We start from the raw sequence: 12973 nt of genomic DNA, 5'->3' as shown, positions 1-12973 counted from the left end.
CAGAGAACAAAATGGTGTAGGAGCTGATGTGTTCATGTTCTGTAGAGCTGAGAAAAAAGCTTTTCACTTTTTTTGTCAGCTTGTTACAATTTCTGGGGATATCTCTGCTGTACTATATAATCCTGCAGATATCTTCTTCTTCAAATAGTCTAATTTAGAAACATTGTTGGCGGAAGATGACTCAACCTCTGTTGCTTCTTCAGTTCTGAGAATTTGAAAGTGCTCTAATCTTTTTCTGAAGAGCAGTCAGATTGAAAAAGGAAAAAAATAATAGAAGAACCTTACAATAACAGATAGTGCTTGTGATAAATCCAACTGAAATTAGAATTACTGCTTATCTGGAGCTCTGAATTACCTTTTCTATTTTTCTTGGTCTAATAAAGATCTTTCTGGGTCTTCAAAGTCTCCCTATATTCATGGAAGTGTAAACTGGGCAGATTTCTGGTTGCTTATAAAGCACTGAAAAAGACAGGCTGTACCACAGAGAAACACTAAAGGAATCAGCCCAAAATCTGTTTAACACCAAGATAACAAAGGGCTAAACGATTTCCATTACTCTTTTTTTTTTTTTCCAACCTTCTTGAGGAATATAATATTTTCTTGAAATAGTCTTTCATTTCCTCAGACTCTCCAGGGAATGTGAACCTGATATTTGCAAATTCATTTTTGCTAGCTATTCTTTTTATGGATTTTCTATGATTCTACCTGTGTTGGAATCTCCTTGCCTAAAAAATAACCTTAAACAGGAATCTCTCCCATGGGATTTAGTTCTGAAAATAGCTGAGCTGATACCTGTGAAAGCACTTCAGTGTGGGCTGTAGTTAAACGCTGTGAACGTGCTCATGCATCCAAATACTTGTAGGCAAGTTTTACAGGTGTTCAGCTGTGTCTGTATTTCAGGTCTTAGAGAACCTTAGTCCTGGTTAGTTTTAAGATGAAGAATTATATTGCAAGGCTGCTCACCCTTGTAGGTGAGCGCTTTGCCAGCACCTTGTCAGATGGCTCAAAATCTGAGAGTCCTGTCAGTGCTCTGCATGGGTGGTTCACTGTGGTTCACTGTGGTTCATGCTTGTAATTCCCTTTTCCCCTGAATTAACTAGAAATCCAGACGATGATGATAAGCCCTGGTGTTACATCATGAAGGACAACAGTTTGTCTTGGGCGTATTGTGACATTCCATCTTGTGGTATGTAAAGGCTTCCTTAAAATCCATGTTATGAATGAATGAAGATTTATTGATACTACAATGAGGTTTCACTGTATAATTTTGAAAGTTCTACTGTTCCCAGGAGTGTTGAATATTTTACTGTTTTCAGTAAACAATGGGTTTCTTTTGCATTTTTTGGAGTTGTGATACAATTTGTGATTATTGTCCTGAAACAGCGGCAGTGTCATACTACTGTTTTGGTCACAATCATGCCTATATCCCCAAATTTTCTGCTAGAACACGCAAGATACTAGAAATGACTGATGCTTTGGTAAAAATTGTCATCACCCTGGGAATTACAGGCCCAGAAAAGGGAGTGGGCCTCTGTGAGCAATGAGAGGTCTACATCCTGAAGATGTATAAAACATGGTGTTTAATTCCAAAACGTAAAAATTCTGGTAGTCTGATGCCATATCCCTTTTTATCTCAGCAAGCAGAGAAAGGAGGCCACTAGTACCTGAAAAAGTAGATACTTCTGCAAGTACCAGAAGACCGTGTGGGAGAAGACATAAAAAAAGAAGTTTTGTGAGACCTAGGATTGTTGGGGGATCTTCATCTCTGCCTGGATCTCACCCCTGGACAGCAGCTATATACATTGGAGAGAGTTTCTGCGGTGGAAGCCTGGTTCAGACCTGCTGGGTTGTGTCAGCAGCACACTGCTTTGCTAACAGGTAAACTCACCCCTTAGTGTGACTGTGAGTCCTCACAACAAACCTGAACTGAAACAAGAGAGAAGATGAGATTATAAAAGACCAATGTGTCAAAAGGAATTTCAGGCAATTCGAATACCGTTCGTGATCTAAAAAATGGCTTGGACTACTATAATCTCATAAGCCCTTATCTTGTTCCTTAAGGAGTCTCAGAGAATCTAAACACCCTGACTAAAGGAATAAGGTAGGGTGAAGCAGCACATAGAACGGGGCACTGCATGTGCAGGAATCTGCAGGGGAATAGAAGTATCTGTCTTGTTCTTGGTTACCTTTCTGAATGTTTATGCCTGTTTTGAGATACAACAGAGATGACTATGCTCACTGCTGTGTTTTGTTCAGAAAGGCTGAGACAGCCAAGCAATGATTTATTGGAGACGATAAATTACTGTTGGTTGACACAAATAGAGTGGGCTGAGCTTTACAAAAAGCCACATGGAAGAACTGAACTGTCAAACTTTTGAAGCTGATTTTCTTGAGAGATGTTTTTTCTCTCCTGTGGGACACTGGAGAAAATATTGATTATAGGATGCTCTTACTTTATTATAAACACTTAATTTTCTACAAATGTTCAACACTTTCCCTGATTTCAGTTTGATCACATTGAAGGGAAAAGTATTACATCATTTGATACCCATTGTTCCTTTGCATAGTAAAGAAGCCAAGAGAAACAGAAAGCCTTTTGCCAGAATATAGACACTGATAGCTTGTAGAGCTAATAATACCACTGTGAATGCTGTACTGAAGCATTTGGAGCTTAAGCCACAATGCATTTGTTTTTCAAATGTTGTGAAATAGCTACTAACTTTGGCAGCTGTTCAGGACATTTCCACCCACTTCCAGCTGGTCGTTTGGTACGTACAGATTTTCCATAATTGCTGCATTGTAATTTGCACTCTTCTGTTTGTTTAGTACCTCTGATAGTCACAATTCCAACTGTTTTCCACTAGGCGACAATAGATACCTGTGCAGCTCAAATATTTCTTTTTTCTTTTCTGTAATCCTTCCTGTTTTACCTCTTTTCCTGAATGAACCATCTGTAAGTCCTAGTAGAACCATTCAGTGCTTCTAAAATTATTCTAAATACTGTTCCAGAAAGTGAACTTCCACTGTTTTACAGGCCCAGAATTTGATTTTCAAGGAGACTGATTTACTACTGCAAAAGTACTGAGAAAATCATGACCTTACATATTGATCGAAGAACATTTTATTGTCTTTTGGTATTCCAGTAATACAGAATACACTTTGCCCTTTCCTTAAGCATAGCTCTTGTAGCAGGGCTCCTGCTCTCTCTTTGCATTACAATTTGTCCAGAATCACTTTCCTCTGAGTCCATGGCTGCTGGTCATTGCTGTGTACTCAGTACTGGGGGAGGTTTTGTGGTGCTTTAGCACCCGATGGGCACAGAAATGCAACGAGGGAAACTGCAATGATGCAAACCACTCTGAATCTGTGCATGACGTGTGACATCAAGTATTTTCTTCTCCTGCACTGGGTAACAAAACATAGGAGTGCTCCGGTGTTGAAGACACTTGCTAACTAAATTCATTGTAGGCTTACGCAGATTGAATTGGTTTTAGAACAAGGGTGAAATGTGAATTCTGTTGCTTTCAAAGCTAGACAATATACTGCCTTTTGTATACTGCCTTTTGTAAACACTTTCTGATTATTCCCAAATGTCCCTTAATTCCCAGTTTCTGTACTTGTTCTCATGAGTTTTCTTTCCTAGGAAATTGGATATCAGAGGACTGTGGTCTTCTTAAAGTAAAAAACTGAGAGTTGGAAAAGATGGTGTGAATTGCAAATACTGTGTGCTCCTCTGGCTGTGAAGTTTCCCATTAAATCCATCTGGTTCTGGGACTTCACCAGGTTGCTCTTGATTCTGGACAACAGATTGAACATAGACAAGCAAATCTCAGAACTGGTGATATCTTTTAGGTGGAAGCTTCCCAGATGTTCCTGAATTGTCAACGTGCCCGCACCTTTAAATCTTGGCCCTTGCCTGTAATTTTTTTCAGGAGACTGGTTTCCTGGAGAAACGAGACATCCACCACTGACTCATCTTTTGATCCCTCATTTCTTTCTGCGCAGTTTTTGTAATCATTGGCAAAGTCGAGTTTAAGTTGACTCAGTTTAGTTTCTAGGAGAGGTGTTTACACCCCCCAAAGATGCTTGTTAGCCAAACAGCAGCTGGGCAGCAGTGCCTGTGCTGGCCTCTTCCTTCTTATAAGAAGCAGTAGCCTTTAATTTGGTTAATCAGGACCTACAGAGCCTGTCTCACTGTAACACCTTTTTCCTTGCCCTCTATAGGCAGGAAGCCTGGAAAACAGGGAAAGACATTATGAGAGGGTAAACAGTGGACAAGGTGGGAGGCTGAGGTTATAATGGTTCATAGGATACTCAACCACTGGAAAATCAGCTGCATTTGTCCTGCTAATCACAGAACTGCTTGTCTCTCTTTTGTATTACAGTCCACTAAAATCCACTATTAGAGTAGTTCTGGGTCAACAAATATTTAATAAAACAACTGATGTAACACAGACTTTTGAAATAGAGAAATACATCTTGCATCCTCAGTATTCGGTGTTCAATCCTACTGAACATGATATTGGTGAGTATTTTTGTTCAGACAGTTTTATTTTCCACTTACTTGACCTAGTTTCAAGTTTAGATGGTCTGTTAGAAACTGCCTTTAGAGTGGAAAAATCATAGATAGTAGAAGAAGCTTTTGAATGCAGAGGGTTCTTAGTTCTACCATAGTTATAAAAGCATCTGAAAGCTAGACAAATTCGGATGAAAAATAAATTGCAAATTTTAAATAATTATGATAATTAGCCTTTGGAGCAATTTACCGAGATGTGTGGCAGATTCATCATCACTTCAAGTCTTTGTGAGATTAGGCATTTTTTTCAACTGAACCAGAAGCTGTAGGCTTGATGCAGGAATTACTTGGTAAAATTCTATTGTCTGTATTGTATAAAGGATCTGACTAGATGAATGTAATAACCCCATCTGCTCTGAAAATCTGTGATACTAAGAATCATTTTTTACACTGAGATAGGTTTAAAAATCAGCTGTCTTATCAGTCAGAAGTTAAATGCCCTTCTGATTGACCTTTTATTAGTCAGAATGACAATGGAGCAGCAACTTACTTCTTATTTTCTGATCTCCTCTTGTGAAAGTTGTCATGTCACCCCAGGGCATCAAGCTGTGTGAGCATTTTGTCTGTGAGACTATTTAATAGCCTGACATTGGGAATATTTTAGGTCAGGCATGTACTGGCTTTTTTTTTTTTTTTTTTTTTTCCTCCCAGATGGTGAGTATTTTCTACTCTATAGCAAAGAGCATTCAAGTTCTGTGTTGGTGGGAGCTCTGTCACAGTGTACAGGGAAACAAACTAGATTTGAGGCATTGCTCTGAAATATCCTGGTGAAAACCACCCATGACACTTTGAGATCTCATAGCTTTTTAAATTACTCTGAAATTAGGTAGGCGTGCCTCACCAGTGTGCTATGTCCAAATCCAGGGAGAGCTGAATGTGGAGTGCCTAAGACAAGTCCAGCTGCAAAAATAAATGAGAAGGCAGAAACTGTGTTGTGGGGGGAAGATGCAAGTGCTTGTTCTGTCCAGTGAGGGATTTCTACCGGTGCAAGCAAAGTTATGTCCTGCTGAAAATACTTTTCTAAAGGAAACAACTATCACATGAGTGTTTGCTAGGAAATTTGAGGGATTCAGAAGCAGGCAGAGTTAGTGGGGAAGAAGAGCAAGGTGAGGAAGAGCAAGCTGCTGACTGTGGGAGCAAGGTTTGTGTGGGCTTCTCAGGCTGTGAGCTACTGCTTCTATATTCCACTAAGGCCAAGATCTGTAGCTGGTAGAGAAATAAGACTACTCAGTGAGGTCACTTGCTTTCCACACAGCTGTGCTCATGAAACTTTGAGCTTCCAAAATGCCTGATGAGAAGGTTTAATAAGTGTGTCCACATTACCTCAGCTCTATTCTCTTTGAGTGGTGTGGCCAAACCAACGTGCTGCCCTTGTTATACCCAGTACAAAGCCCCTTTGCTGCTTTACAGCCAAATGAAAGAGATTTTCTACAGGGGAACCAATTTTTAAACTCTTTCAGTATCAATCTCATGATGCTGCACAGCTATGTACTTACACTGTTTTCAGCCCCATGACTGGTTTGTAAAGGTTGTGTAGGTTATATAATACTTTGTAGCTTCAAAAAGCTTGGTTTTGAAATGTTCTGAGGTTTTATTCCTTAATTTCAAAGATCTTGAATTTCGCTGATCTCAGTGATAAAAGGACACGAAATACACTAGCTCTTGGAGTAATTAATTTATTTAATGGAACTGGAATTAAGCCAGTGGCCAGGCTTTCAGAAGCAGTGAGTATTTGCACATCCCACTTATTTCAGCTGAAAGTTGGGGATGTGTCACTGTTATTTAACTATAAGGTGGGAGGAGACACATGTATTTTCTATCTTACCCCTTCTCTACAGAGGCAGTGAAGCAAAATCTGCTCAGTGAGCATAGCATAAAATAAATATTCCCACAAGGGGAGTAGCTGAATGTTTCAGCCTTCAATCTATTGTGAAATGAGGTGCTGTTGAGATGAGTCTGTCTGTCTTTGATTGAAATATCTTAATTAAGAGAGGCTTAGGGGATAATTAAATTTGTATCTGAGACCCATTACTGCCAATCCCTTTAAAGAAAGAGAACAGTCACTTTCTTCCTCCTGTATTTTCTGTTCTGCAGCTTTGATTAAGCTGAAGAAGAACGGCCAACGTTGTGCTGTCAAGTCCCAGTTTGTTCAGCCCATCTGCCTGCCAGAAAGTAACACTCTTTTCTCTGACCAGTTCAAATGTCAGATTTCTGGATGGGGACACAAGCACGAGAGTGAGTAAAACAAGAGCTGGAGTCTGTAGGAAAAAAAATAATGATGATAATAATAAAAACAAAACACTCAGGTATACATTGTACAACCAAGAGTTTGGTAAAATGTTTTGCAAAGGACTTATGGTGGGATTCTTTTCACCTGCCATTGGAGCTTACAGCATTTACATCTGAAATACTCATCCTGAACTTCCTTTATAGGCCTTAGAATTTGGAGTGTGATTCCCTTGACCAAATGTTTGTACCAATTTCAGGATGGAATGAGCTAGCTAGGTCTCAGCGGACTGGGAGGGGAGAAAGTAACTCATTGGAGTGCCAACACTTGGAATTTTAGTAAAGTGAATCCTTCCCCTGATTTCTTAAGGTAGAGATTTTTAACTTCACCATCAAGAAACTTTGAAAACATCAACAGAAGAAGGCCAGATAGACTTTGGGCTAAAAAGTACTCACACCCAGCTTGATAAAGGTGGAAAAAGTCAATCCATCCTTTCAGAGGAGGAATTTCAGGATTATGAGGCTGGACCATGCTGCTTCAATGTTGAGATAGCAAGTAGATGAGAAGGATTGACGAGTTGGCTGCCACATTTTGGTGACAGAGCAAATGAGCAAATATCCCAGTCTGAATGTGTAGTCTAAAGACAAAAAGAAGTGATAGAGCCTTTGAAACATGGATGATTTATTATCACATCCGGAAAGAGGTGAGGACAGGAGTGCTGGGGTACTGTTTCTGAGTCTCTAGAAAATGAGAGAAGCCAAAGTGGATTAAGGACGTTGCAATACTGTTATTTTATGGAGCCTGACTGGAGGATGAGAAAGTCATCACTATAAAAATTATTTCAATTTAAAGATGTCCATAACATCTTATGATGAGAGGAGTTAAATGTGTTTATTATGTGCTAAATGTGTTAAACGTGTTGTATTGTGCCTTGTGTTTTCCTGTTATGCTCTTGACATTCTATAAAAATGACTTTCTTTTCCTCTCTGGAAATTTTTTAAAGATATATCTGGTTATTCAGATGTCCTGCAAGAAACACTGGTTCCACTTATTCCAGACGAGAAGTGCAGAAGTCCTGAAATTTATGGAACAGAACTCACAGAAAATATGTTCTGTGCTGGCTACTTCGATAGCAAATCTGATGCTTGTCAGGTAATGCTGGGTGTCATCTCTAGGCAGGTGATAGAAATGTATTTTGGTCAGAAATGTTGCAGTGTTACAATTCTTACCTTTGATTTTATTGTGTTCCTAAAGAAAAGAGATGTTCCTAAAGAAATGAACCCTATGTGACTGCTTCCACCTTAATTTTTTTTATTATGTTTGATGTCAATTAAGCCCTACAGAAGGGCTCCAGGGTATTATATTCCTCCTACCTTCACATAAGGCAGTGGCTGTGCACTGGAGGGTGTGTTCTGGCTGAGCCTGCAGGTGGTGGCAATGGATCACTGCCCAGCTGGCAGGGATGTGCCGGCAGGAAAACCAGCATGAACTTGTGTGGGGACAAATCCCAGAGCTGCTGCCTCTTGCCTGAGGGAAAATAAGGACACCTGGGTAGGAGGTGAGGAGCAGTGGTGAGGCTTGGAGGAAGGAGCTGAGGTTTCTATAGTGGATGTGATTGAATGGTGTAGAATGTCAGTCAATTGGAAACCGTGTTATGCAACCTCAGTCTTTCATGGAATGACCTCATGCTCTTACTGCTTTCAGTTATGTCACACCTCGGCTCTGAATAAGGATGCAGAATTGTTGTGGTGATAGATGAGACTTCTCAAAGTGAAGGATCAGATTATTCCTTACATAAAACTTCAGATTTCATCTCCGGTTCATTTTGAAGGAGGAGGGTTTTGCTCTATTAACATAAATTCGTGAAAAGGCAGCACATAGCTAATAGCTGGCAGTGTAAGTGAAAGAAAGAATATCATGTATACTCTGTGCTGGAAGCTCCACAGAGGTCATGAACATATCCAAAGAGAGGTGTCAAGAGTGAAATGGCAACAGCCAGCAGTGGCTCCAGGCCAGGGCTCAGACTGAGGCTGCAAGGGCTCACACGAGCCAGAGAGATGGAAATCAACCTGCCTGCCCAGCTCCCCTTGCCTTTCCCAGGAAGTGCAAATACAAGAGAGAACATTACAGCCGATTCTCTCTCCCTGCCCTGGAAAAATGGAAATCAGAAATGAGAAGGAGAAAAGAAAGTACAGGGAAGGAGAAAGGAGTTGCATAAAGGCAAGTGGTCTGCAGACAATCACAAAGTCTGAGAAACAGCAATTCAAGTCACTGAAGATGTTGCTGAAGAACAGCGTTCGTGACATGAAATCATTATTAGTGAATCAATAATTCATTTTTCCCTATTGTCAGACTTGTAGTGTGGTCTGAGGAGAAATAATGTGGGCCTCTTAATGTAACAACAGACGTAGCTGACCTCTGGGTTTTCTTAAAGTACACTTAACCTGTAAACCATCGGTTATGTATAAAAATATTCCAAGATCAAGAAACTTCAAACAGACAGTGTGCTTTCCTTGATTTTTTAAAAAATACTTTCTTGTAAACTTTTTTCATTTAATCAGTGCACTGATGCCAAAATTGCAATCAATTAGACTAATTGTGAAAAATAGACAGACAAGCCAAGACTTCATCTGATGTCCCTCATTTATCACAGAAATCTTCAGTATCAAGGCAACACAATTTTCCTATGTATTTTTACTCTCAAGGAATTTTCTTTTGAGATAGGAAAAAATATATTTCTCCTTGGTCTCAAATAACTAGAATGTTGGCTGCTTTTACCAGTACCATTTACTAAGTCACAATTTTTAATATCTAACATTTTAATTTCTCTAGAAAGCCAATGTAAGAGTAATAATAATAATAATAATAATAATGATAATAATAATAATAGTAATAATAATAATAATAAAAACCCCTGTCCTGAATGTTTTCAACGTTTAGAATAAGTAGAAATGTTCAAAATTAACCCTTTGCTGTAGTGTAGTTTGGGCTGCTTTTTGGGTTATGGTTGAATGACAAGGTAAATATTCAGTAGCAAATTCAAACACATGCAAAACCCCATATGCCACATAAAATTACAGCATCCCACAGTCACAAAGTGTGGCTGTATGCAGCACCTTTCTTTGAAAACTCCCATGTTCTCTGAACCTTGCAATAAACTGCACCAAGAAACTCCAAATGCACCCATGTAACCTGTCCATGCAGTGCTGATATTACAACACAATTCCAAGCCTCAGAGGCTTGTTCACTTCCATTGAAAATTATCTAAATCAACCATGCTTTTCAGTAGCTGTCTGAATCCAAAAATTTCACATTTTTAAACAAAATCTGATATTTTGATACTTTTGTTTAATGTGTAATTAAAAAGATCCACCAGTATATTTGAATGTGACTAAAAACACTTTCTAGAATGAAACTTCATTAAACTGCTGCTAATTTTTTTTTTCTTTTTTAGTTTAAATCTCATGTGAAAACATTCCTATTTTAGGATTTTCCCAAACTGATCTTCCTACTGTTTTCTATTAAATTAGATAACCTTTGCTTACTTTTGATGCAGGGAGATTCTGGTGGACCTCTGGCTTGTGAGGAAGATGACATCTCTTACCTCTATGGAATTATCAGCTGGGGAGATGGCTGTGGCAGAGTCAACAAACCTGGAGTATATACAAGAGTGACAAACTATGTAAAGTGGATAAATGAGAAAATAGCCCCCCGAAAAACTACTTGAACCGTTAAATGCACTAACATTTGAAGCAGGGTTCAGGAGTCTTTTGGTTTTATTAAAGTGGCATAAATATTTTGTTATAAGTAGGTATAAATACTGTCATGGTAAACCTTAGCAGTTCCAAGCCAGACGACCAAAAGCAGGCCTGCTCCATCTAATGTCAGCAGCCTTGGGCTGTGGATTGCTGTGGACTGCCTTTATTTGTCTTAAAAAAAAAATCCCAAACACATCGAGACTGTGCAGAAAAATCTACGATTCTCTCTCTGCTTGGTGGATTACACAAAAAGTGATTTGATGTTTTTTGCAGTTTCTGATGGAGCTGTCATCCCCCAAACCAACCTGCAACAATGTTGTCCTTGTATTCGCAGTTGAAATTAAAAAGATAAACAGGAGAATCAAAAATGAAATTCTCTCTTCCTGAGAAATGATCTCTTGAAGCTCAGGGCAAGAGACAGCAAGAGAACAACGTAGGTAAAGCTGCTCCTCAGGTAACTGCAACAACAGTTCTGGGGAAAGAAACCAGAGGGTTTAGGTTTTGTTTCAAGCAAACACGTAAGCACATTTTTATATAAACATATTTCTATGTTCCACTGACGTAAAATCAGGAACGTGCCTCAGAGCTCTGCTGAATCTGGTATGCAGTTTTCCAGCAAGGTTAACGCAACACCTCCTGAAAGCTCCAAGTCTTTTGCAGAAAAATGCTGGAAGTTGGAGTAGCTGATTGAGGTTGATATAACCAGGACCTTTTGCAGACTGTGATCTGCTCCTTGCCCTGAGGATAGCAAAGGAAATACTTCACCCTGATGATAAATCCCTAAACGTTTCTTTAATTTGACAGTGTTTTGAAGTTGTCTTAGGTTTTGTACTAACAAGTTGTTCAACTATTTAGATAATTCAGAAAGGAGGTTTCTTGTAACAGATTTTTCAACTGGATGGCTGGGGTGCAGCTTGACATTTTCCTTAGGGATTTGGTGATATCATAAACCACAAGCTTTACTGGCATGGTCTATGGAATTGTTATGGGAAAAATCAAAGCAATTATTACAGTATACAGCTATTTAGAGGCAGTGAATTCAGCTGTACTAGCAAAAACAGGCAGAAAATTATTCAACAGAAAAAGTCTGACAAAGAATGGAAAATTCTTTTTTTTTTTTTTTTTTTTTTCTTATTACAGGGAACCCTTAGCCATGTCAGATGGGTACCTTTAAGTGTTGATGTGAAATGTATTTCTTCCCTGGCAGTGAACATTTATGAAGTCTCTTAAGTGTTTCAAGCAAAGTTGTGTTTTAAAGTAATAGAATTTTAAAGTGGTGCCTAGATATTCAGATGTGTGTTTTGTTTTATAGTACTTGCAGTGTCTTCATGGGTTTCTTAGTAGTGGTGAATGTTGTCTGCAGTTAAAAGAGATTTTTAAAGGAAAAAAAAACCCCAAAACCTGCATCTGTGTAAGTACAAATATAGAACAATGCTAATCTAGATAAATGATGTAAACTGTTTAATAAAAACATTTACCCTTTGTTTCTTGAACTTTGTCTGTTATGTATGAAGTTACAGTAAGATCTTTGAGTCCCTCTGTAGGTTGTTCTACAGGTTGAGAGCTGCTAGAAAGATGAAATAACACTTTGTGCTGGAAGGCATCCAAAAATCTCCCCGTAAGGGTCCATTTCAGCTGGTGGTGCTCTCAGTTTAATGCAAGTGTCATACACATTTCCAGTAGGCAGATGTGAGCACCTGGATATGTTTCTCAGCTATTGATACTGTGACTCCCAAGATTAAAGCCTTTAGTTTGTTTTCCTGAGGCACTAAACACTAGCTTGAAAAACTAATATCCACCTCTAGGATCTTGATTTCAAAACAAGCTGAAGACTTGTTGTGTGGCTCTGCCTCCCTGGCTGTTTGCAGTACGAGTCTGGCTTGCTTAATGCCCTAAAATGAATGTGACCATGTGGCAGGACTAACTGTACCTGCTGCTGAGACAAGTACTGCATCAGCAGGAAGGAACTATTTGCTCTTCTTTGGAAGGGACTCATCAGGAACAGCTTTCCTCTCAAAGATGAAGCCATTCTTTGTCTGTACCTGTTCTGTGCCTTCAGTTTCACTTTGAAATTAACATCTCTCCACACTGTGCACAGTTTTGATCCTGCAGTTTTGTGTTGTGTATACTCTCTTGGTCTTGCGGTAAAGGCGGCGGCTGTTTGAGAGGAAAGGTGTTAGACTGGTGTTTCTGACAATTTATGTAGAGTTTTTTTAGCTGTCCTGTTTCCAAAATCTCTGCTACTTGTACCAGTACACAGCAACACCAGTACCAAAAAATAACACACTTTAAAAAAATATTTTGAATGGTCTGTTTTCTGCCCTCAAAGGTCTAAATGACAAGGCTCCAACTGATACTAATTCGAACACTTTGAACGCATTAAAATTAATTTGTGGCTTTCAAAGAAGCCTG

General features: G+C 39.1%; 1 protein-coding gene across 1 annotated transcript in view; it reads left to right on the top strand.

Moving 5' to 3' along the window:
• The window catches only part of HGFAC (HGF activator), a 41321-nt gene extending 29316 nt beyond the window's left edge, over positions 1 to 12005 (top strand). The window contains exons 9-14 of the mRNA XM_066185245.1: positions 1101 to 1186; positions 1638 to 1878; positions 4386 to 4525; positions 6671 to 6811; positions 7807 to 7955; positions 10360 to 12005. Of these exons, the coding sequence (XP_066041342.1) occupies positions 1101 to 1186; positions 1638 to 1878; positions 4386 to 4525; positions 6671 to 6811; positions 7807 to 7955; positions 10360 to 10530 (928 nt within the window). The 3' untranslated portion in view covers positions 10531 to 12005. The remainder of the gene's footprint in view (positions 1 to 1100; positions 1187 to 1637; positions 1879 to 4385; positions 4526 to 6670; positions 6812 to 7806; positions 7956 to 10359) is intronic.
• The last annotated feature ends 968 nt before the right edge of the window (positions 12006 to 12973 follow it).

The sequence above is a fragment of the Chamaea fasciata genome, unplaced genomic scaffold (genome assembly GCF_029207755.1).
Source record: "Chamaea fasciata isolate MVZ Bird 193981 ecotype frontalis unplaced genomic scaffold, bChaFas1.0.hap1 SCAF_6, whole genome shotgun sequence".
Lineage (NCBI taxonomy): Eukaryota > Metazoa > Chordata > Aves > Passeriformes > Sylviidae > Chamaea > Chamaea fasciata.
Note: the sequence above shows the minus strand (reverse complement) of the source record. Positions and strands in the feature narration are given on the sequence as shown.